This window comes from Pogoniulus pusillus, chromosome 16 (assembly GCF_015220805.1).
Source record: "Pogoniulus pusillus isolate bPogPus1 chromosome 16, bPogPus1.pri, whole genome shotgun sequence".
NCBI classification, from domain to species: Eukaryota; Metazoa; Chordata; class Aves; order Piciformes; family Lybiidae; genus Pogoniulus; species Pogoniulus pusillus.
The window spans coordinates 10819766-10845725 of NC_087279.1; the positions used below are offsets into that span (position 1 = coordinate 10819766).

At 50.4% G+C, this 25960-nt stretch overlaps 1 protein-coding gene across 3 annotated transcripts in view; it reads right to left on the bottom strand.

The window, feature by feature from the left end:
* BSN (bassoon presynaptic cytomatrix protein) overlaps nucleotides 1-25960 on the bottom strand; it is a 108122-nt gene that overhangs the window by 26065 nt on the left and 56097 nt on the right. For all 3 annotated transcript variants that reach the window (XM_064156441.1, XM_064156443.1, XM_064156442.1), the window contains exon 3: nucleotides 24840-25622. In XM_064156441.1, coding sequence (XP_064012511.1) covers nucleotides 24840-25622 — 783 coding nt within the window. The remainder of the gene's footprint in view (nucleotides 1-24839; nucleotides 25623-25960) is intronic.

The following is a 25960-nucleotide window of genomic DNA, read 5'->3' on the forward strand; positions in this document are numbered from 1 at the left end:
CAACGGTATTAGAGCAGCAGAGGGTTTGGTCTGGTTTTGAGAGATTAGCTATGGCTGTCCCAAGAAGGAGGAGCTCTGATTTCCCCTTTCTGCTCCAAGGTGATGTTTATAAAAGCTATCCAGATCGTTTACAGTTGTCACACAGCAGGCTGTAATGACCACCATCTAACCACACAGGAGAGAGATGTGGCTCTTGTCCTGTACCATGTCACAGCATCACAGAATTCATTGGGTTAGAAGGGACCTTTGAAGGTCATCTTGCCCAAATCCCCTGCAATGAGCAGGGACATAGACTGATAGGATCATAGAATGGTCTGGGTTGGAAGGGAACTCTGCAGGTCACCTAGTCCAACCCCCATCCTGTAGTCAGCAGGAACATCCTCATCCAGATCAGGTTGCCCAGAGTCCTGTTGAGCCTCAGAGAATGATTTGAGTTGGAAGGAACCTTAAAGATCATCTACTTCCAACATCTCCAACTAGATCAGGTTTCTCAGGGTCCTATCAAGTTTGACCTTGAATATCTTCAGGGATGGGGCCTCAACCACATCTCTGAGCAACCTGTTCCACTATTTCACCACTCTCACTGTAAATAACTGATTTCCCATTCCCCTTAAACCACACGCAGTTTCTCTCAGTGCTCCAGCGCCAAGGACCCTACTGGGTTCCTGCTCTTGGCACTGCCAGAGATGAACCCACTGAGAAACCACATCTTCTCAGCAAGCCCCACTGCTAACATCACAACTCAGCATCACATCCAGCACTAAACCCCACCAGCACAGAGGCAGGAGCCTCTCCTTCCCTTGCTGAAGAAGCAGCAATATATTGCTCATTTTTGTTTGAATCGATCTGGCCATGCATTGTAATTTACTCTCTGATGTAGCACTCCTTAACACGATCTATCAGCCTGCCAGCCAGCCTTATCTTTAACAGTCCCCATTATCGGGATGTATTTCTCAGCCAAGGTTAACAGCAGCAGGAGGATCTCCAAACGCTGGCTGCATGACAATAATCCTGCAGCACTGCCCAGGAGACTGTACCTTGCGTCCAGTGGAACCCATAACTCCTCATCATGGATCCCAACTCCCAGCTGCCTTTGGTTCGAGCTGAGCTGGAGTTAATTCTCCTCAAAGCATCTTTCTAGTGCTGTGCTTTGCAATGCTGTAGCTGAGTGTTGATCACACAGCAGTGTTTTGGCTACTGCAAAGCTGAGCATCCAGGCTATGCTTTTCAACACTTCCCCGCCTCGAGAGTCTGAGGAGACTCAGCTGAGCCAGCTGACCCAGACTGGCCAAAGGGATATTCCATGCCAAATATAAGAACGAAGTGAAAGAAGGAAGTCTGGGGAGATTGGCCCATGGCATCTCTCCCCCAGGACAACCATGACACCCAGAGCACCCTGCTTCCCGAGCCCAACTACCGTCCTGCTGACGGGCAGTAGAGATTAACATCTCTCTCTCTGCTTTCACTTCCACGCAGTCTATTACTTTGCTTATCGTTATTATTGAATTGCTTCTGTCTTATAACTGGCTTTAGTTATATTTTCTCCTCTCCCCTGTCCATCTAGTAGGAGGAATAATAAAGTGGCTTTGGCGGGCATTTGGCCCCTAGCCAGAGCCAAACCAGCATAGGTGCGCTGGCAAGGGGCAGGTGCAAGGTGTTTCTGGTGGCCACACTGCTCTTTCACACTGTTGTAGGTTAAGGGAAATTAAGAATTAATTGGTATAGCCATAAAGAAAGTCATCCAGAGACTAGAAGGCCCCAGGCAGACAGGCTGCATGGCCCCAAGGGAAGCCCAGGATATTGCAACCTGTTATTCTGTCCTGTGTTCCTGCATCTCCCTGTTTAGGGCGGCACACAGCCAATTCTGGGGCTCTTCCCTCTGCTGCTGGCACATGCGCTGCTATCTTTTGGTTTGTGGGGGGTAAGAGGCCTTCTCCTGGTCTTGGCTGGCAGCTGATTTCTGGCTATGCCACTGGGCCTGTTGCGGGGGGCATTAAGGCCTGGTAGACCTAAGCCAAGTCGGGGCAGTTCAGCCTGCTCCTGGGTCAGATAAGCCTGCGTGGGGAGGAGGTTTTTGGAAGGCTCTGGAAGGTTTTGGGCTGTAGGCCCAGGTGGAGAACTGGGTCTAATTTGTGTCTGTATTCCTTTTACCTGAATCCATTTGGCATCTACTTGTAAATAGCATTTCCATTTAAACTTCCAACCCAGTGTGGAGCGTTTTCATTTCACTCCTTCGGGAAGGGGTGGAAGAGCTTCCTGTCTGCTGGAACCCCAGACACACAGGCAGGTGTGCTGCAATAGTCAGCTCTCTGCAGGAGCCACCTCAGCCTCTACGTGTGCAGCAGTGTGCTGCTGGCACAGAGCAGCCCGGCTGGACCATGCGGGGCGGGCAGCAAAAGAATGTTCCACTTGTTTCCCAACAGGATGGAAGAAAGTCCAAGGAAAGATAAGTTTATCAGAGAAGTCTTATTTCATCAAGCTCTTGGGTTTTCATAGGCACTAGTGTTGACTAAAATATCCAGCCATACAACTTGTAATTTTCTGCATCTGATCAAAGCAGATCCAAGCTGTCTGATTGCTCTCTTTCAGATTGCAAAGAGCCCCAAGTGTCTATCAGGCAGCAGCCACTCATTTCCAAACCTGAACAAAATTTGTGTCTTCAAGAGTTTCAGCTTCCTTCCACAGAATCAGAGCATGACAGGGTTTAGAAGGGACCTCTGAAGATGATCCTATCCAACCCCTTTGTAGCAAGGACATTCTTGACTAGGTCAGGTTGCTGAGAGCCCTGTCCAACCTGGCTCTGAATGTTTCCAGGGATGCAGCATCTCCAGCCTCTCTGGTGCTCTTGGATCACCTATCACCTCGATCCAGTTTTGTTTCCTGTCATGAGCTATTCAGTTCTCAGTCTCCTCACCCTCAGACCAGTCTAGCAGCAGCAAATGGGATTTCATTTGATGGTTACGATGGCTTTCAAAGCATGGTGGGGAGCCATCAATTCTATGGCTTGGAAGCTAAGGACGTGTCAAAGCGAGATCCTGCGGCACCCACACAGCCACATAATGCTTTTAGAAGTTTTTAAACAAGGACAAATGTTCTCTGGAGATAACCCTAGACTGGCAGAGCCCCAAAACCCCACCCTGAGGTGGCTCAGGCTGCTCAGGGTTCTGCCACTGATGCCTACCAGACCCCCCTTCCCAGGCCACTGGCATGTTGGGTAAATGTGCCACCATAAGACATCTGGAAACAGTCGTCCTCGGCTCCCCTGGGCCAAGCCACAGACTGGGAGGTCGCCTCTGGAATTCCTGGCTGTTTAGCACTTGGAAAACAGGGCACCAAAGGCCAAGGACTTCACCTTTGGGGGGAAAGCAACCAGTGCTGCCTAGACACAGGCAGACATCTCACATAACCCATGACCCTCCAATTTCAGCCCTTTGCTTTCCTCTCTTTCTCCACAGAACAGTTTGGGTTGCAAAGAGCCTCCAGAGGCCACAGCCTTTGCAGTAAGCAGGAACAGATTCAACTCTCAGGGCCTCATCCAGCTTGACCTTGCATGTTTCCAGGGATGCAGCACCTATCACCTCTCTGGTGTTGATGTGGAATCTACCACCTCCATCCTGTTCTACTTCTCTTTCTATGGCCCATGCCAGGATTTTTTCCTGAAACAGGGGTGTTCCTGGAGAACTGGAAGCTTTGGTTTCTGTGGGCAATGTTGTTTGACCCCATTAAATGAATGCTGCTTCAAAAAAAGCTCTGCTCCAGGCTTCAAGATTGTGAGTCTCGATAGCAGCAGCAGAAATATTTTAATTAAATGAGCTACCTTTATGGAATACACCAAGTGATAAGCTTGAAAAATTAACTCTCATAATCTTTCATGCCTCTGTGCAGGTCAATAAATTATTACAGTGAAAGGCTGGGAAACGTTCTAGAAACATGGGTTGCTACAATGGAGACAGATAAGCCATTTTGCTCCTCAAATTACACACAGTAGCATCTTTCCACGCACACCCTCTCCCATCCCCTCGCCTGCTGCCCACGGCAAAGCTGGAAGAGCACAGACAGCATCTTCTATCCACTCAGGTCCAGCTCCCAGCCCTCCTCACCAGAAAGTGTCTTTCTGTCTTCATCATCTATTTCCATTTCCCAAAGTGCCACGTCTACGTGTTTTTTGAACACCTCCAGGGACGGTTACTCCACCACCTCCCTAAGCAGCCTGATCCAATGCCTGACCACTCTTCCAGGAAAGAAATTTTTCCTGATACTCAGCCTAAACCTCTCCTGGTGCAGCTTGAGGCATTTCCTGTCTTCCCATCACTAGTTACTTGGGAGAAGAGACCAACTCACGCTTCCCTACAACCTCCTTTCAGGTACTTGTAGAAAGCAATAGGGCTCTCCTCCTAGGGATCCCTCAAGTTGCCTCCAGAGGGGTTATGTGTTTTGGTGGGTCCACCATGATTTTCATTATCTTCAAGACTTATTTTAAAACTTAGTATTATTTTCAACCCCTTCCTTATTTCAACTTAAACTTACTTCAAAAACAGCTGATAGCTTCCCCCCAGCTGCCATGTGGTGGTCTCATGGCAACCCTGACCTGGATGGATATCCTCACCAGCAGTGTCAGGTCTCTCTGTAGGTTGGGGGTAGAAACTGCCTATGAACACCTGGGTGGAAGGGATGAGATATTCCATCTCAAGAGTCAATGTAGCAAGAATGAAGCTAAGAAGGCAAAATTAAATGGTGCAGTCTACATAAAATGATTGCTCAACCACCCCCACTCCCTCACCAATGAATATTTACTCAGTTTAACGTGCATCTTTGAAGGCACTTCCTTCCATAGCCACCTTCTTTGCAAAGGCAGACAGATGCCTGTGGGACCTCTTGGCTCCCTGAAGTCACAGAAGAAACCACCTCATGTAAACCCTTTAAGTAATTTAAGAAGCTCCACTTTTAAGAGTAGTTTGGGGACACTGCAGAAACCTGTTCCTCGGAAGGCTGGCAACAGTCATCTGACTTCCAGCCTAAATCAAACGCCAGATCTGTTAAAAATATTGCTGCCTGGCTCTAGTTTGCTCTTCTCCTGATGTCCTATTTGCTCTCGGCAAACAGATGACTGTTGGTCATACTTAACAGCTCCAAGTAAATGAGGGAGTTATGTAAAGCTGGGAATTTCACAGCTCCTTGGCAGTTGGCGAGCCCTGTCGGAGCAGCATGGGTGTTTGTTCCCGGCAGCCAGCGGGATCTGCCACCGCAGCCCCCTCGCCCAAGTGGGCGAAAGCCAGGGAGTGCCAGGCTGGCACTTGGCCACACTAAGCTCAGGCTGTCCAGTTCCAGAGCCTGGCTGAGGGCCTGGCTGGGACAGTACCCAAGCTTGCAGCGCCACGGGCAAACCCACAGTGTAGGTCCTATCCTTACACCCATGGTCACGTTTTGAGGGATTATTCCCAGCCCAAGATCTCATTTCTTTGACAAACTAGAAGGACTTTTTGAGAATACTTGTTCTCTGAGTCAACCAAGGTAGACAAGACAAGAGAAAGGAGCCTCAAGTTGCACCAGGAGAGGTTTAGGTTCAGTATGAGGAACAATTTCTTCCCTGAAAGGGTTGTCAAGCCCATTAAATCCCTGGAGGGATTTAGAAGCTATGTAAATGTGGTGTTGAGGGAAATGGTTTAGTGGTGATGCTTGGACTAGATATCTTAAAGGTTTCTTCCAACCAAAAGAGTTCTCTGGTTCTCTGATTCTATGAAATCAATGCTTTCTTCCTTCAACAGACTTGTGTGCTCTTTGACCTTCAAACAATGGAAAATATCATAATCAAAACCCGACACAACCCAAACTTGTGTCATGGATCAGAGACTGCCTGTTAGTTATCTCCCAGCCACAGAATAAATAAGGGCCAAAAGCTTCTAACTGCAGCATGGGAAAATGCAAAGTATTCAGAAACACAATCTGAAGATACCAGAGCAGATCTCTAATTAAAAAAAGTCTTCTTATCACTCTCAAATGTATCTCCATTTTCCCTAAATCCTGCCTCTGGGTTTCAGCATTTGGTTATGCTCCTTGCTTCAAGTAACTCAGGACAATGAAGTCTCCAAGCTAACTCTGCAAAACATCTTCTCCCCACTTCATATCCTCACCTTGCTTGTTTTAGTGTAATGAGAAACATAAAAGCCAATAGAGGACCTTCCTCTGCACTGCCACTTCTGCTGCAGAGCACCAAATCACTCCCAACCCACCCTGTCCTGGCCATTTGCTTTGTTGGGTGCAAAACAGCTCTCAGAAAATATACCTCTGACATGTTTTATCATGCCAAGGAAGATGGTGGTGAAGGTGATCTTGTGTTCATTCCCCTGTGGTCATTCTTCTGCAAGGAGAACACGGGACAGGACATCAAGGGGTGAGAAAGATGTGAAGGGCTTATCTCCACTTAAGGTCTTCCAAGGTGCCTTTCCTCTGTCTAATATTTGGGCAGCTGGCCTCAGCCAGGCATCATCTGCCCCAGGTGTGAGATAAGCATCTCCAAAATGACAACCCAAGATCCTTGTAAAAGCCACCCTTAGTGGGTACCACTCTCTTCATCAGCATGGAGAGAAACCTGAAACTGGAAGGGGAAAACTCTACCCTTCGTGGCAGCAGCTTTCTCTAGGCCACAGAGAAGATGCCCAGTGGAAGGTCCCTGTGTGCTGAGCCAGTGGGCAGGGTGGCACAGGGCTTCCCGAGCATAGCACACCTCACCCACAGCATGCTGCCTTATTTTAGCAGGCAGAACAGATGGCAGTGGGAAGAGAAGGAGGCAAAGCAGAAGCTTTTGAAATAAAGCCCTGTGCTTTGGTTTGGTGCATTTTGACAGCCATAGTCAGGATGAGCTTTGAAGCAGCTCAGAGGTTCATTGGTGGGGGACCTACAGCCATGGAGAGCAGAGACAGGGGAGAAATCTGCCCTGGTTCCCAAATACCACTTGGCAGGGACAGCTGGCATTGGCTCAGAACTGAAATAATCCCCAGCAAAGGGAGGCAGAGCACTCAGAGAAGCTTTCAGCCCTGCCAAGAGGGTGTCTCGGCTTCACCACCTCCTGCCCATGGGGCTGTGGGAAGCTGGGACCATTCCCTCCCCTGCTGCTGCTGCGGGTTTGTGCACTGCTGAGCCTCAGCACCCAGAATCTTCCTGTGGGCAGCACCCTGATTCTTCCTCCTCTCTGAGCCTCTGCAGGCCTGGGGACCATGACGGCAGACATGCAGGAATTGCTCCAGCAGCTGCAGTCCTGGGCTGGAACTCCAGGCAACACTGAGAAGATGGCTTATCCCTGACCGGCTCTGAGCAGCCCTGTGCTGGACCACAGCACAGCTCACAAGCACCCCAGAGCCCATATCCCACCAGCCCAGCCACCAGGATTCTCGGGAGATGGTGCCAAAGGCTTTGCAAGCAGGTGCCATCCAGGCGGGAGCTGAGGGGGGCCATGAAGCCCCAGCTTCCTTGCTTTTGCCTGGTTCCACACTCGCTGTGACCAGCAGGATAAAACACTACAGGGCAGGGCAGGGGAGCCTGCAATAACCTCTGCCACCTCCTTCTGGATCTCTGCCTCACCATCCACGAGAGAAAACACAGGCCCACCAGCTGTGCCTTGAAAACCGTTTCTCTTCCAAGTGCCCTGGAAAGTTGTTTAAGTTGCAAAGCATTACCTGGGGCTCTCGCATCAGGTTCTTAATTAGCTGAAACGATTTGCTTTGTCGGGGAATGGTTTCCAGGAGCTCCTAAACAGCTTTTTAATGTCAGCTCTAGGAGCAGTCTCAGAAGGAAAAAGCCTTTCTTCTGGGTTGTGAGTGCCGCACCGGGCTACACCTTAGCCCACCCCCGGCAATTTTCTCTCCATCACACAACGAAGCCAGGCAGTTTTTAACAAGCTTCATATTCCCTCCCGCCGGTGCAGGCTGAGCTGTGCAGGCTAAGCTATGCAGGCTGCTCTTTCCCCGGGTGCCTGCGGTGCTGGCAGGGGCACAACTGTGCTCTCAGCTCCTTGGCATCATCCTAGCTGGGAACTCCAGCTCCCGGCTGGAGCTCACAGGGAAAGAGTGCCCGAGTTTGGCTATGACAGCACCAGAAAGAGCAGGCGGCTTCGGATCACATCAGGGATTAAAACCATCACCACTCAATTTGCAAACTACCCTTCAAATACCCAGAATCATAGAATGGCTTCAGCTGGAAGGGACCTTAAAGATTATCTAGTCCCAACACCCTGCCTTAGGCAGGGACATCTTCCACTAGACCAGTTTCTCAAAGCCTCATCCAGCCTGGTCATAAACACTTGCAGGGCTGAGGTCTGTGTGAGGCAGAGAGAAGGTGACAATTGTCCCTTTAATGGTAGCCTACCCAGAATCGCTCCTTTTGTGTATTGCTACATCTCATTCCTCTAGGTGCCATTTCAAGCACTGTATTTAGAACCTCCTGACAAAGTACAAAGTACTAAATAATTTTGGATGTCCTTTTCTGAGAGGGAAGGTTTCACTGGAGCAAAGCAGTCTCCTAGGGCCATGGCAAAGCCATGGCTTCCCTCTCTCTTTAAACTTTCACTCTGTGTCCCATTTCTCACCCAATTCCTTATGCCTGGCTGGGGTTGCCTTTAAAATTTGGGGGATTTTATACTGAAAGTAATTGGGTGGCAGAGCAGCCACACCAATGCCAGTTGCAGGCAGCATTTGCCCGTTGTCATTTTCTCATGGTGGAGGTGACCAGGAAGGGGTATGGGGTGGAGGATGGTGCTGTAATCCCCTCCATGCCTGTGCTAGGAGATGGAGACATGTCCCAGCTACAGCTAGATCAAGCTGAATTAGGAACAAAAGGATAATGGGGTGAAAACAAGGAACTCCAGAAACATCATCCTAGCAAATTACCAAGTGACTCTACAGAGTTTGGATATGCCAAGACCTTGAACCTGCTGCTTCACCCACAAACAGGCTGTGATGCACCAAACACCAAAGGAGGCAGGTACCCAGGTGGACCCACATTGGCAGGTGACACAGACACTGAGCTAAGTAAGAAGGGCCAAACGGGATGGCATATCCTGTCCCTAAGGGGTTATTTGCTGCCCTTTGGTGTTGTGCTTGGACCACAGGCCAACACTTCAGAGAAAAAGAGTTTCTATAGAGCAATCAATATCCTCAGTCAGCAGGCAAGCCTCTGAAAGCACAGAATCTCTCCCCAGCCCAGCTCCTCACCTTTCCTATGTTCTATGAGCTTCTGAAGGGATGTTTCCTAAAATTCTCCCATTTTCTCAGGAAATTGTGGCACATTTAATGGAACATTTTATCCCCCAGGGCTTCTAAAGCTTGCCTATGTCATCAGAACTTTCTCCAGCACATTCTGGGTTAACATCATTTAGGGCCATCAAAATGTTCGGGGGCTGGAGCCCTCTGCTGTGAGGACAGGCAGAGAGAGTTTTGGGCTATTCAGCCTGGAGAAGAATCTGGGGAGATCTTACTGTGCCCTTGCAGTGTAATTAAAGGGGCTGATAAGACAGGGACAGACTTCTTAGCAGGAGCTGTTGCAGCAGGACAAGGGGTGATGGGTTCAAACTAAAAGAGGGAGACCAGATATCATGGAGAAAATTTTTGTGACAAGAGTGGGAACACTGGCACAGGTTACCCAGAGTGGTGGTAGAAATCCCATCCCTAGAAACATTCCAGGTCAGGTTGTTTGAGGATCTGAGGATCCTACTTCAGTTAAGATGTACCTGCTCACTGCAGGGGAGTTGGACTAGATGACTTTTAAAGGTCCCTTCCAACCCAAACCAGTTCTGTGATTCTATGATCCTTTATTTATAGTTAAGGCCAGAGCAGGGGCAGGGCAAGTGGGTGGGGAGGAAAAGCAGTGACACATCCCTGCAGAGCCAGATCTCAGCCTTGAGGGAAGTGGGATGTGCCCTTTGCCCTGGGAGCAGTCATGCCCATGAGCCCATTGCAGGTGCCAACAGCACGGTGCTGCGCTCAGCCCAGCTCCTGGCAGGGCTTTCTGAGCTCCAGCATGGCCATGGTGGGAGGGCCCAAGGAGCACCTGACATGCTGCACATGCAGAACACCCTTGTCCAGGCACCACTGTAGAGCTGTCACCACCATTTTAGGGGGCATATCTTATGGTGGCAGAAATAACAAGTAGCAAAGGCAGTGGCAAGAGGGGAGATGGGGACTCCCCTGGCCCCAAGCATGGGTGCTGGCTTGCAAGTCAGCAAGCACTTCAAGATGCAGGAACTCAAGCACTGGACAAACCTTTCCACCCTCTCATGGGAGTAGAAACAGGATAAAAATTAAAGATGGAAAAAAGATTGTGATCACTACAGGGTCAAGCACAAGCATCTACATTAGTGCCTTGGCTTATGGCTACAACCACTTATGTCAATAACTGCACCTCCTCACCCATCCCTGCTACACTTCCCATTATTGGACAAGAGCTGGTTTGCAGCCTTACGTGAAGAACCACACTGTGGAAGCTTCAGGCTTTGCAGGAAATCCTGTGCCAGCACTATAGAAGCTGCAGCAAGGCTTTGGTCTGCTCAACAGAGTGGCTGCTGCTGGGCACACTTTATAGCCAAAACCAAGAGGCAGGTATGAAACTGATGCAGCTTCAGTGTAAATGGCAGGACAGAGACAATATTCATCATTGATGGTGAACATCTGAACCATTTTGGTTCACTAAAAGCTGGGACATCAATGATAAGTGGAAATGCAGGGATGAGTCTTTCTGCTCTGAATGGAACCCGTGTGGAGGAAGCCAGGGTCCACAAGCTCAAGGAGCCCTGAACAACAGCAAGAAGAGTTTTCAGCAGATGAAGAGGTAGAGGAACCCCTGGAGGGCCAAAGCTGCTATAAAGGTTTGGTACCCAACTCCTCTGCATGCGAGTCTCCACAAGCCATTCCAAGAATTTCCTTTGGGACAGCAGAAAATAAGTATAAATACACAATGAAATAATAATGTTTCTAGCACCTGGTGTTTTGCCAGCCAGACCCTGCCCTGGGGTGCCATGTGGGCACAGCTTCTGCAGAGACCTCACACCTCCAGAAATCAAACCATCCCTCTGAAACTTCTGCCTTTCAACTAAATAGCAAAAGTCAAGCAAGAAGTATTTAATCATGTGGTTCCAGACAATTCCTGACCCCACATCTGACAAATTACTCCAAAGGTGGCCTTTATCCCCCTGAAACTCTGTCACCTGTTTGTTAAGAGATATTCCTGCCCTAAGAGGACAGCTGGAGTTCAGAGGGCTGTGAGGTGGCCATGGGCCATGCTAATAGGTGCACTGCTGAGCCTCAAAGTCAGCCCAGATAGCATGAGAATGAAACATTGCTCAAGGTCTGCATTCAGAGCCCTGGTGTGCTTCAAAGGAAGAGCTTGCTTTCATTTTCTATTCCATTTCTGTATTTCTTTTTGGTGCAGCCTGGTACCATCCACCATCAGCCTAGCAACCAGGCCAGAGGCGGAGAAGCAGGAGGAAGCAGCCAGCCACTTGCTGCACTTTCTGGCCTGCTCAGCTCTTTGGCTTTTAACATGCTGTGAGGTTTTGGGGTTTTGAATAAAAGGTTGAAATGTCCCAGCTCATGTTCTTTGATACTTGCTGCTGCCTATGTCACCTGGCACAGGATCACTGTGTGTGGGGAACATGGCACCAGAGCTCTGTGGAATCCTGGGCACCACGACAGTGCAGAACCCTAATTCCCCAACGGTATTCATCACAGGAGGCTTCCCTTCCAACAGGGAGAAAGGAAGGCCCTCTTTCCTGGGACACCAGAGCTGCCATGTGGGGAGACTCAAGGAGAGACACAGCAATGGTGAGGGCTCAGCTCTTCATCCTGCACCTCCTGGCAGTACCACCAGCCTGATGGATGAGGCTGTGTCCCTTCAGCAAAGCTCCACTGCCATTCACAAAATCATAGAATCATTTTGGTTGGAAGTGACCTCTAAGATCATTAAGTCCAGCTGCTGACTTAATTCCACGGTGCCCACTAAACCACGTCCCAGAGTGCCATGTCTACATGTTTTTTTAACACCTCCAGGGACAGTGACTCCATCAATGCCTCAGGCAGCCTGTTGCAATGCCTGACCACTATTCAGGAAAGACATTTTCCATACTATCCAACCCACCTCACTACAACCTCCTTTCAGGAATTTGTGGAGAATCCAAAGGTCTCCCCTAAGCTTCCTCTCCCACAGATTAAACAATCCCAGTTCCCTCAGCCACTCCACATAAAACCTGTTCACTAGACCCTTCAACAGCTTCATTGCACTTCTCTGGACATGTTCCAGGAACTCAATGTTCTTCTTGGAGTGAGCAGCCCAAAATTGAATCCAGCATTTGAAGTGTGGCCTCACCAGTGCTGAGTACAGGAGCACAATCACTGCCCTGGTCCTGCTGGTCACACTGTTCTCGATACAGGCATCGATGGAGGAAAAAAGCAAACACCCAGCTGGCTGAGTCCTGAGCTCTCATTTGTGATCACTCTGTTAATGCCTTCTCTTTGTGTAGGTTTTCTCCCCTTGCCAGTGGCATTTTCTCCAACACTTACTGTACTTCTCAGGAGATGAGATTTTATAGCCCTCACCTCACATGGCTCTCCCCACACACGTGTTGGCAGGAAAATAGGGCATCCCAGCACACAGCAAGGGCTGACTGCTGAGCTGCATGGTACCAGGGTGAAACCCTGTAGAAGTGTGAGTTGTAGATACCATAGAGCTGTCTCTGAAGTGCTATTGGCCCCTGGAAAAGGACACAGCCTTCACCGACATGCACGTGGCTGGTGAAGGCTTGGGCTTTCTTCAGCAGCACGATATCAATGTGCCTCCAGTGCAAGCAGGCTGTGCTACCCACCTGGGCTTGTCCTGCCCTTGGTCTTTACCAGTAAACAGCTTTGATATGGGAAGAAGAGAATCAACACAAGTCTGGCCTGAGCTAGCAATGCCCATGTCCAACACAGGCATGTGCAGCTGGTTGTCCCATCACTGTTGGCTGATAGAATCATTTGGGTTGGAAAAGACCTTTAAGATCATTGAGTCCAACTCCACAGTCCCAGCACTGCCAAGTCCACCACTAAACCATGTCCCTAAGCACCACATTGAAACATCTTCTAAATGCCTCCAGGGATGGTGACTCACTCAGCTCATCCCACTTCCCTGGGCAGCCTGTTCCAGTGCTTATCAATTCTTTCAGTGCAGGTTTTCCTAATGTGATGGACTTCTTCCCCAGCATGCCCACACACTCGTCAGCAGCTCCTCTCCTTATCTTTGTTTCATGGACCTGTACAGACGCTAAAGACCAGAGATACAACTGCAAAATGCCACAGGGTTAACTAGGAGCAACGTTGCTTTGGAAGGTGGATCAGCACCAACAAAATCAGTCCAGGATGCTCCCATCACAGCTGGAAAACCGTCTCCACTGCAGCCCAGCCCTAAAGCTGCCTCCCCCTCAGCCCACTCAGGAAGCCAGTGTTACGAAGCCAATTAAACGCTCGATTAAGTGTCCCGACATGTTCCCAAATAAGGCACTAACATGGCATGCTATAAAAAACAAAACCAGAAAGCTCCAAGTTCTATCATGGCCTGTGAGCACATCAGGATAATCTGTGCCTGCTCCCAGGGGTGGAAACACGAGCTGAACAGCCAAATCCTCTCACCATCTCCAACAAAAAGAACTGTTTCCCTCTCTACTGGCTGCACCTTCTGACCGAGACTCTGATTTTGTGGTTCCACCAGCCCTGTGGTCTTGCTGCTGGTAGCTGCTCAGGGCCCACATGCTGCTCAAAGCATGGTGTTCCAAAGGTCCTCACCAGAGGAGAGGTCCTGTGTAGACAGGACCCCATGCACCTCATGGAGCAGCCTGGATTCAAGAGTTGGTGCTGCCACATCCTGCTGGCCCCAGTGAGTCCTCCCACCAAGCTAAGCATCACGAACTTGATCCAAGCAACCCTAAAGCAGAAACCTAGAGGCCACCAAGCATCTCCAGCCAACTCTGATCCCACCACTACCCCTCCCAAGGTTACAGTGATAACCTGCTGATTCTGGGTGCTAGTCCTTGCTCTGGGGACTGCTCCTGGGCGTCTTTATCCACTGTTCAACATCAGACATAGCAGGAGCAGGAATGTGTCTCAAAACTGTCCCTATCCCATTGAGAGCCCTCATGCTTCCCCTGTAACCTCACACTCCTCCATCCCTGCTTTCCTGTAGCATCTCCTGCTCTTCACTGCATCTGACATACCATTAGGAGAACACCATGGGAACCTCTTTGCTCCCTTGTCAGCTGTGTCCCTCAATAAGTTGTCCACTGAGGTTTGCATTGGCTCCCTGCAAGTGGGGCTCATCTGATAGGGTACGAGGACATCTCCCAGGGCTGGTCCTGCAGCGGGTGTCAGTGACACAGCAGAGAGGCATGAGGCTCCAGGTCTGATTTGAAGAGTGAAGGCAGAAAATCCTGTGCTAGAAGCAGGTACACCTGAATGCTGTGAATGAACTGAGATTTTTTTGCTCTTCAGCACTTATTAATCAAAACCTTTACACCGTGGCAGCTTTAGCATGTCCTGCTTCCTCTCTGTGCTTCTACTTTGCCTAGTTTTGCTGCCTTCAACCTTTCATGTGTGCAACAGTAACTCTTTTCAAAGCTTCTCAAGGTCAAGAAAGTCCCTAACAAGGCACGTTAGGGCAATTATTGATCTTCCCTCTGTCTTTCCCAGAGCGTCTCTGAACTGTGAAACCTCAGTCGGCAGATGGAAAGTTACTCAGGCCCTTCCCAGGCTCCTGAGTTTTAATATTCATGGCACCCGACTCAAGAGAATATCAAATCCTCTTTCACTGATAGCCTTGTGTCTGCCTCCATATCCCTGCTGCAAGGGCACAGCTCCTTCCATCTACTCAAGGATGGCTTCAGAAGGTTTCTGAAGGATAAGCCTGTGCCACAAAGGTTTCATTGACAGAAAACCATCACTCCTTAGAAGCAGATTTGCAACAGCTACCAAAGTAAGTGTCTGCAGAAAAAGCATCCAGAGCTTAGAGGGGATGGGAGCTGGCATGGAGACTTATCCATGTTATATGGGCCAAAGGCACTTCCCTGAACAATTCCTTGGCACTCTAGGAAAGACCATAATCAATACCACACAGATGAAGTTTCACCATCAATTATAGCAGAAATAAGTACAGGCTGCTGCCTAATGGGGCAACACCAGTTGCCTTTCACATCCCCAGCCTGAAGCAGCTCAGCACAGCCAGAGCAGCCTCCCTGCTCCCCAGGGCTTGCAGTCACCACCTCATGTGTACACATCCACACTGCCACTGCCTGTGGGAGCAATGGGTGGTGGTTGGGCACTCATGGCACCGAGCGAGGCTGCTACAATTCAATACCTTGGGTCTTACAAGTCTGCCTGCAGCACCCTCTTGGAGAACACTGGCCAGTGGGTCTTGTACACCCCAGGTGGTTGTTTGGAGCAGGTGGCCATTCCTGGGCTGCCTGTGGGACCAAGGCAGCAGTGTGGGCAGCCATTCACCCCACAATGGGGTGGTGGTGGCTGTGAGAGCTGGCAGAAAAGTTGCCTGAAATCTCATGGGCATTCAAGAAGGACATCTACAGTGGAGGCTCATCTATCATGCCTGCCCTCGTACCCATCTGACGTCCAGCACCACAGGCTGGCTCACAGCAGCAATATTGATGCTCCAAAAGCCAAAAATCTCTTTGTTTTATGGCCAAATCTTTGCACTGCCTGATCCATGGTGAGTACCAAGGCTTAGTTCTTGATGTATCCTGCTGGCCTTCCCAGAAGACAGCTCAGAAAGACACCTTGGCACTGCCTGCCCAGGCAGCTTGCTAGCGCAGGAGAGCAGCAATACAACAGACAGAGGCTCCAAGTCCTAGGGCACAGCAAATATGTTCTGGAAAACCAGCCTGGCATTGGGAAAGCATCATTCATTTCAGCTACATCTTCATTTAGAAGCAAGGAAGGCAGAAATCTCTTGCCTAGCTCAGCCACTGTCACTCCTCTGAATTTATCACTTGGCTTTATGAGCCATTGCAAACAATCTGCAGGCATGGGCAGTGCTTCCTCCAGAGCATCCATCAGCAGGGGGCACGGATGGCTGGCGTCTGCCTATTAAGAATATAACTGCATCTGCAGAAGGAAAGGAGTCTAGAGCTCTGGGCTTCTTTCTGATTAAAGGAAGGAACAGCAGGTCTTCAGGTAACTGTTTAAGTGGCCAGAAGCTGAGAGCAGGTTTAGCAAGGCAAAGCCCAGCAAACAGAGTAGTCCTAGAACCTACAAAGATGTGATCAGCAGAAGACAAGAGTCTGCAGCAGACACAGAGGTCACACAGAAGCATAAAACTGTTTGGGTTGGAAAAGATCTTTAAGGTAATTTAATCCAACCACTAACCTAATGCTGCCAAATCACCACGAAGCTGTATCACTTAGCACCACACCTGCACATCACATCAATACCTCCAGGCATGGTCTCCATCACTTTCCTGGGCAGTCCATTCTAGTGCTTGACAACCTTCTCAGTAAAGAATTTTTTCCTGATATCACAGGATCCCAGGATATTAGTGGTTGGAAGGGACCCAAGGAGATCATTGACTCCAACCCCCCCTGCCAGAGCAGGACCACACAATCTTGCACAGATCACAGAGGAACGAATCCGGATAGGCCTTGAAAGTCTCCAGAGAAGGAGACTCAACAACTTCTCTGGGGAGCCTGTTCCAGTTCTCTGTGACCCTTACAGTAAAGAAGTTCCTCCTGGTGTTGAAATGGAACCTCTTATGCTGCAACTTACACTCATTGCTCCTTGTCCTATCACAACCTAACCCTCCCATGGCACAAGTTGAGGCTGTTTCCTCCTGTTCCATTGCTTGTTATTTGGGAGATAAGACTGACACCCACCTCACTACAACCGCCTTCCAGGGAGTTGTAGAAAATGAGGTGGCCTCTCCTCAGTCTCTTTTTCTCCAGGCTGAACAATCACAGTTCCTTCAGCCTCTTCTCACAAGACTTAAGCTCTGGACCCTTCACCAGCTTTGTTGCCCTTCTCTAGATATGCTTGAGCACCTGAATGTCGTTTTTGGAGTGAGGGACTCAAAACTGAACCCATTATTCAAGGTGTGGCCTCACCAGTGCTGAGTGCAGGGGCATAATCACTGCCCTGGCCCTGTGTGCCATACCATTTCTGATCCAAGACAAGATGCTGCTGGCTTGCTTGGCCACCTGAGCACACTGCTGGCTTGTATTCAGCTAGCTGTCAACCAACAAATCTAATCACTGCATCGCAGAATTAACCAGGTTGGAAAAGACCTCTAGGGTCATTGAGTCCAACCTATCACCTAACCTTTCTAATTAACTAAACCAGGACCCTAAGCACTTCACCCAGTTTCCTTTTAAACACCTCCAGGGATGGTGACTCCACCACCTCCCCAGGCAGCCCATTCCAATGCCAATCACTCTTTCTGTGAAGAATTTGTTCCTAACATCCAGCCTAAACCTGCCTTGGTGCAGCTTGAGGCTGTGTCCTCTTGTTCTGTCACTGGGTGCCTGGGAGAAGAGACCAACCCCCACCTGCTTACAACCTCCTTTCAGGTAGTTGTAGACAGCAATGAGGTCTCCCCTGAGCCTTCTCTTCTCCAGGCTGAACACCCCCAGCTCCCTCAGCCTCTCCTCACAGGGCTGTGCTCCAGCCCCCTCACCAGCCTTGTTGCCCTTCTCTGGACACGTTCAAGCACCTCAACATCTTTCTTAAATGGAGGGGCCCAGAACTGGACACAGTACTCAAGGTGTGGCCTGACCAGTGCTGAGTACAGGGGCAGAAATAAAAAGAAGGCTGAGAGTGGATTTCATTAATATCTATAAAAATCTGAGGGGTGGGTGTCAAGATGAAGGTGCCAGTCTCCTTTCAGTGGTGCCCAGTTGATAGGACAAGGAATAAGGAGTATAAACTGGAACACAGGAAGTTCCACCTCAGCATGTGGAGAAACTTCTTTACTGTGACAGTGATGGAGTGCTGGAGCAGGCTGTCCAAAGGGGTTGTGGAGTCTCCCTCTCTGGAGACTTTCAAAAACCACCTGGACATGTTCCTGTGTGGCCTGCCCTAGGTGATCTTCCTTTGGCAGGGGTTTGGGCTAGAGGTCCTTTCCAATCCCTAATATTCTCTGGATTCTCTGGTTCTAATGGACTTCTGCAGAAAAACCCAGCAGCCACAGACAGGTGGACTGTAAACTGATGCACGCTGCGCATCACCCGCCTGACAGGACTCCACTCTCAAGTCAGCCTACTCTGCCCCCACTGCCCCCACTTCAGCACTCAGTTCTTGACGGAGGAGCCAGAGAGAGCCCAGCATTGCCCGGCCTGGCAGCAGGAGGCAGCTTAATTACCGCGGGTTAATCAGCAGAGAAAACTCCTGAGTCACAGCCAGCTGTTAATTACCAATCCGTAAAGGGATTGCAGGGCTCGCTCCGGCAAAGCCAACTTCATCTCGCGCTGTGCTGTGCAATGCTCTCCCTTTGACCTGAAGATTTATACCCCTGGGGCTGGGGCATTTTCCAGAAATGAGTTTTCAGTCATGAGTTTCTACCCAAAAATTCAAGAGAAACCCAGCGACTGCTGCACTCCATGGCCCACAACTCCGGTGATCTCTTCCTCCTGCAGGCAACTCCAGGGTCTAACTCCCTGCCCATCCTTCAGCGTGGCACCTTGCTCCTCCTCCTGTCCCCAGAGAGGGGACCCAGCTGTTGTCTCAGCGTCCAGATGAGGCCTGAGGATCCTGCCAAGCTGTCAGCACAGGAAGCCCCATTTCAGGGGAAACAGCCTCAAAAGAGGACTGACAACAGCTGCTCCCTGCTACACCAGGGGCTGCAGAGCATGTCTGTTGGTACCCTTCAGCCCTCTGAGCCCAGTAGGAATAACTGGACCAGGATTCACATGGAAACTTTAGGTGCCTGTCTCTGCTTGTTGCCCAGCTGCCCATCACCAGGTATGAGCAACAGCTCTTCAGGGAGGGTTTCATACCCCCAGTGAAGAGCAAGGGCATCATATGGAGGAAGGACATGGGGCTTTTCAGGATGGTGAGCTGCAGATCCCCACCATGGCCACTACCTGTGCTCCAGAGGGCAGGAGGCATGTTCTTCCCAAGACACTTCTATCGTGCTTTTCCCCTTGGGAGGGGCTGGTGAGGCTGCCCAGGAGGCACATACGGCCCCAGATGCCAGACCTGGGATTTCCACCCTAGGACAGTGCTGATCTGTAGGGACTCTCTTAACCCAGTTAATCCTCTTTGGCTGGGAGCTACCAGCTAATTACATTCCCAGAGAGAGCAGGGACCCTTGGAAAGGGGGCAGGGAGGCATGGCACACCAGGACCAAACATGGGCTCGTGGCTGCTGGCTCCCACCTGCAGCTATGGCAGGTGAGGCCAGAGCTTGACTCTCTTCCCTGCTTGCTTTTTTCTCTTCTGTGATTTTTTTTTGTGCTGAACAAAATAATTTTGACACAAAACCTTTCCTTGGCCTCCCTTCTCTAAGCCATCCTCTGGCTGCCAGCAGTGCCACTCTGCTGTGCACAAGGGCTGATCTTGCAGAGTCTTTTCTATCTAATTGAACTCCCTTTATCACAGGTTCCTCCCTGCAGCCAAGCGCAGGAGCTGCTGCGGTGATTTCTGCAAGTAGGGCAGCTTGGCCCCATCCTCAGCATCAGCATCTTCATCATACCCTGGGGAGCCTTTCTGCTTGGGGCTCAATTTTCCCAGTGGGAGGTCTTGGAGCATAATGGAAAGAGAGGCTTAGGGCTTTCTGGAAAATATCTGATATGATGACTCAAGGTCTTTGCAAGAAATCCATCTGAACAGGCTTGTGGTTACCTGGCTGCAGGTAAAGGAGAGCAGCAGAACATGTCCCACGAAGGACTTAAGTGAACACTGCTCCCACATCTTGCTGATTTCTGATAGCACATCCAGGATAACCTCGGAATCCCAGCGTGGGCGGGGAGTGGAAGAGACCTCTGGGGATCATCTAGTCCACCCCTCCTGGTAAAGCAGGGGCACCCAGAGCAGGCTGCCCAGGATCACAGTGTCCAGGTGGATTTGGAATCTCTCAAGAGAAGAAGACTCCACAGCCTCTCTGGGCAGCCTGCTCCAGGGCTCCAGCACTCTCAATAACAGATACAACACATGGATGTGATATGCATGTTGGATATGATATATCCATCTAATAAGGAACCTAACAGCACTGACTGGTGAGACCAGAAAGGGAAATGCAGCAGCATACCCATGACCACACAAGTGTTTTAAAAAAGGATGACTTTCATAATGCATGGGGAAAGCAAGAAAACAAATGCAGTTTCAGGGCCTGGATATGGGCTGGTGAGTATCACAGAGCTTAAGAGGACCCCTCCTGAGGGAAAGGGACCTGTTGGAAGGTCATGGCCTGGCACCCAGGGATCAGCATCATTCTTGAAGGGAACTTGTCACTGCTCCTGTTTCAGGCTGGTTAATTAGGCAGAGGGGCATCCTGCCACGTTATTTAGTGACACAACATGCATAGTTCATTGGTTGCTTAATACAAAACCCCTGGAGTCAATTGGGGTCAAGCAGGGTTACCAGGAGAGCATCATTTGAGCACAGGGCAATCACGGTGTGAGTCAGCTCTTGCCAGATCACTTGGTCCCTTAGCAGACTGCCATAACCAGGCCTGATTCCTCAAATCCCCAGGGAAATGGTCCAGCACTCACTTTTCCTGCAACGCTGCTGCCTGCACAGCACAAGCCTGAGGCTGTAGAGAATTTAGGAGAGCCCCAGAGCATTGGCTCTGACTTGGTGGGCACAGCTAGCTCGTGGTGCTGTTGCCAGGAGCCAGCTCCTGGAGGAGGTGTGATGAGGTGGGAAGAAGCTCCAGGCACCTGTACGTCTGGTAATTCATGTAAACAAGTTATTTAAAGCTGGGTAGTGTGTTATGGCAAGCAAGCACAAGTGGAGGGCAGACACACTTTTGGTCTCTGCTGGTCCCCCATAGATTCCAGAACCATGGACCACCATGGACCACTGCAGCCCACATCTTCTGTCTTCTGAGATGCGCTGCCAAAATGCCATGCTTGTACCTGAACTCTTCAAGTGCCCAAGGCTCTCAGTCCTCACCACCATCTTCTGACCATAACTGCCATGACCCAGAGCCAAGGGAAAATCATCCTTGCTGGTGGATCTTGTGGGACCTCTGAGCTTGGAGGCACTACCCAGCTCCTCACAGGCAGGATGCTTTTGGTGCAACCTTCTCCTGAAACAAACTACGCAAGTGCTCAGCCCACAGCAGCGCAAAGACAACAAGGGACATGCAAGTCGCCTTTTCTTTTGGTGGCTTGGCACCCAGGCAGCTCAGCTAGTGAGTCCACCAGAAAAAGCAGCACCTTCACTATTCTCTTTTGCTAGGTTTGAGTGCACTTGGCTGAATGAAGTGCCGGGGAGGAGGCAGCTCCTTGGATACCTCCCTAGGCGGCTGCAGAGGGTGGGAGGGGATGACAGAGACCTGGAGCCTCCAACTCCATCTTTAGCTCAGGAGTGGGATGGGGATGAAAATACCATGGGTAAAAAAAAAAAAAAGGCATATTTCCAGGGAAATTGGAAGGGTTGGGGCTCTGCAGAGAGGGGAAAAAGCCATCCCTGCTTTCTGCACCAGTTTTCTCCCCATTTCATAGCAGCAATGGTCAGACAGCTGCACCTCCTGCACCCCTACCACTACTGACTGCAGCTCAGAAGTTGGACCAGGTGTCCTTCCTGATGCTGACTGTGTTTTCAGTTACTTGAGACCTGTCACATCCTGCTGGTTGCCCATCCACAGAGCTGAAACACACACAGACATGCAGCAGAAGGTCTGCTTCCAGCTGTGTGAAACAGCCTAGCAGTCTCACCTCCATGGCAGGCCGGTACACCTCATGGGGTCTCTCTGCATGCAGCTCCTCCATACTTCTCTATCCCCTTCTTAAAGATCTACTCTGGCCACAGGCTCTAAGACTCACCTCAGCCACTTGTGGGGACTACTCTTTAACAGATGTGATGAATTTGGAAGTCAGCACATGCTGAAGCACTTGGGTTAGTACGTGTTAGAATGCTCTTCACCCTCAGCACTACACAGGATCACAGGATGTTTGGGGTTGGAAGGGATCTCCAGAGATCATCCAGTCCAACCCTCTTGCCAGAGCAGGACCATATAATCTAGTGCAGATCGCACAGGAATGCATCCAGACAGGTCTTGAAAGTCTCCAGAGAAGAAGAATCCACAGCCCTCTCTAGGGAGCCTGTTCCAGTGCTCCATGAGCCTTACAGTAAAGAAGTTCTTCCTCATGTTGAGATGGAACTTCCTGTGCTGTAGTTTAGATGCATTGCCCCTTGTCCTATCACAGGGCACAAGTGAGCAGAGGCTGTCCCTTCCTTCTTGACACCCAGTCCCCAGGTATTTACAAACGTTTATTAAATCCCCTTTCATTCTTCAGACTAAAAAGCCTCAGGTCTCTCATCCTTACCTTATAAGGCATGTGATGCCATCAAGGAGCTGGGGTCCTCAGGAAAGCAGTGCTGCCAGTGTGCTCTCCAGCTCCCCTTGTACTACTGGGGTCACTCAGCCCCACAACAACTTGTGCTCCAGACCCCTCACCAGCTTTGCCCAGGCTGCAGTGGTACAGAGCATGCTGCCCATCTCACCTCATGCTCCTCTGCACATACTAGACCCAAACTCAAATCTCCTTGTTAGTTTTCACACAACTTCCAAGGGCAGCTTACAGTGAAGGCCTAATTCATAAAGCAGTTAACGGATCAAGCCTCACTACTTCAAAGAGCCAGTTCTGGTATTTGCACAAATCTCAGGGCTTGGGACAAGCTCATGTGAGCTGCAGGCAAAAAGAGGATCAGACCACAGGAAGATTTTCTCAGAAGATCAAGGAAACCTAAAGCCCTACTGCATTAACAGATCTTGTAATGTTTCCCTCTCCTCAGAAAGTTTTTGTTAAGAGCATTGGCAGCTCAAGTGCTGCTTCTTCAACTCTTAAAAAAAGAATAAATCCCACAAACCAATCCATCTCTTCTGAGATGGATAATGATTCTGTGCAAAGGGAAACAAAACTGAAGGCACCACAAAGCCCAGACGGGACCTTGCTGGGGGTCTTCACTTGTGAAGGTGCTCTGCATGGATACCTCGGTGATGAGCAGCAGCAAGAAGCCCTGAGATGGATGTATGTGCAAGAGTGAGCTTGCTGAAGGTATCTGAAGGTGTTTACTCAACAGCTAAGGTCACCTCTTCACATGACACTTAATCTCAAGTGTCAGCTAGTGACCCTGGAGACAAGCACTGGAGAGAGGTTACCTTTCCACGGTACCTGTAGAAAGCACCATGTTATCAGTTACAACCTAACCCCAAATTAATTCTCTAATTAATTAATTAACAGGTGGGTGCCAAGAGGAGCACATTAAAGCCATCACACCGACCTGTGAGCTTTCTGAAGCCTGCAAACACATAATTGCCCAAGGATGTGCCAACACGGGGCTCCAGCCTTACTCTAGGGACTAAGCATCTGGACACCACCTTTTGTCCCCCAAGCCCTTAGGGGTAGAAAGGAAGCAGAAGCAGGAGCAATGAGCAGAATGTTTCCCCTGTAAGAGCATCATGCATGAGCAGGAGCACACTGCACACCACACCAGAGAGCAGCCCTCCTCCACCATGAACGTGACCATGAGCAGCAGCAGCTTCAGGAAGAAGAGAAAATTACTGAGTGTAATTGAAACTGCAGGGAGGAGCTAGGGACATGAAATGTAATTATCTGCTACGGAACAGAGCCAAGATTAGCAGTCCTACTTCTGGCCATTTAAAGTTCCCATTAACTTTTCCACGTGCTGATGATATTGGTTTTGTGTCTTACTGGCTGCCAGGTGCAGCACTTTCAGAAGAAAGCCCTGGACCTCCTCTCCCAAGTGTCTTGAATCACCTGTGAAGGAGGGAATGAGGGTCTAGATTGAAGGATCCAGAAGATCTTTCTCCCTAGCTACCAAGGTGGAAGGAGTAGGAAGATGCTCCAGATGAATCTCAGTTTCACCATGCTCCTCCCCAGGTGTCAGTGGCTACAGTTTCTTTGGATAATGCTTTGGGTGGGCATCACAACAATTCAGGGACCTCCTTACTACAGCTGGTGAGACTATGTGGACCTCAGATCACCTCAACCTCACTGAGGTCCTCTCCTCGCACTCCTTCTCAGCAGTCTGCAGGATATCCAGCCAATTCACATCCAAACATCTCCACATCCATTCCACACTCAGTCCATTCCTCAGGCATAACTCAGTGAGGCCCTTGCCTCCTAGAGAGGGCAGCAAGCTCCAACGGCCACTGAGTGCCCCTCAGCTGGTTTGAAACACTCTAACACTCTCCTCTGTACCATTTTCCTTGCAACCTCACCATCTGAGTACATAGGAGCTGCATAATTTCCTTCAAGAGAGTCATCCTAAACTTGGTCAAGCTACCCATCTACAGCACCAAGAGGTGACTGGCACCTGCACAATCTCCTTCTACTTTCTCACCACTGGACACCTTCAAGGAGCAACAGGCACCGCTTAGCAGTGGTTCAGACAATGGCCACCCTCTCCTCTGCCTCTTGCATGAAACCAGCATGAAGCTGGTGCACACATATGAAGCCTGTGTCTTTGTCAAGAGGTGGAAGGCCGTGGCCTCCAGCCCTGCAGCTCCCCCTGGGAGGAACTTCACTTCAGCAGCTCAAAAGCTTTTTATGCCCTTGAAGGAAAATGCATCATCTTTTTTCCATTTTAAACTCCCATCCTTGGATCGAAAGATGCCCACCCCCACCAGCCCTCTTACCTCCACCAGGTGAGGCGTAGGGTTGAAGCCACACATGTTGCAGACCTGCTGGTGGCAGGTTGTGCAGGTATTGTAGTTGGGGGGCTCGCTGGAGCCCACGTTGATCTCCGCTTTGCAGAGGGGGCACGAGACCTTTGCTTTCGGCACTTCCTTTGGCTTGACACCCTGCTCCGGCTTGCTCGGCTTTGTGGCCGGTGTGGCACCAGCCCGGCCCTGTGCCCCCGGGGCTTTGGGACCAGCTTCTTTGCTGGCATCACTGAACACGATTTTTGGAGGCACTTTGCCAGGAGACGCCTGGCTTGGAGGGGGTGCTTCTGGCTGGACAGACATGAGCGTGCTCGCCTGGGTCAGGAGGGACGCCCCAAAGCCAAAGAGCTTCCCTGTGAGCCCCTCCTGGGGCTGCTCTTGTGCTCCAGCCCCAGGGGCTGGGGCAGCTGGCTTCACCCCCGCGTCTCCCGTCATCTTTCTCTGCTCAGAAGAGGAAGGCTTGGCTTGCTGATGCTGCGGGGAGGACCTGGCCGCCTCCTGAGGTTTTGGCTGGCCTTGGCCGTGTGGTTCCCTCTGGGGTGTAGCGGGTTGAGGTTTGGGTGGCTCAGGTGGCAGGGTGCGGGTGGCTGATGGGGACTTATCCACAGCTGAGGGTGTCGGGTGCTTGGCTGGGGAGTGGGAGGGGGATGGTGAAGGAGAGTGAAGCTGCTGCTGGCTCTTGGAGCGAGGAGCGGTGGTCATATCCATCCCCAGCGCTCGCTGCATCTGGCAGTTCAAGCACAACCATTCCTTCACCTGCGAGATAAGGAGAGGACACAGGCATTGAGTGGTGGGCAGGACACTCTAGTGCACCCTCAGGTTCGCCTGAACAAACCCCGTGTAGCTACAGGAGCGAGCACCAACCCCCGAGAAGCATTTTGGTACCACACTCTGCAGACAAAGTCCTGCTGCCAGGGCGGACAGATCCCATCTGTCACAGGTACCCAGCGCACGGCGCGGCGGCGCGAACGCCAGCTGCAATTAGCCTTGGCTTGCTTCCAAGGCTTCTGCTGTAAAGCTCCTGCTAGCCATGAGGCTCTGCCTGCAGGCAGCCTATTTTGTGCTCCCAAGGGGAGAGAGGCCTTCCTGAGGGC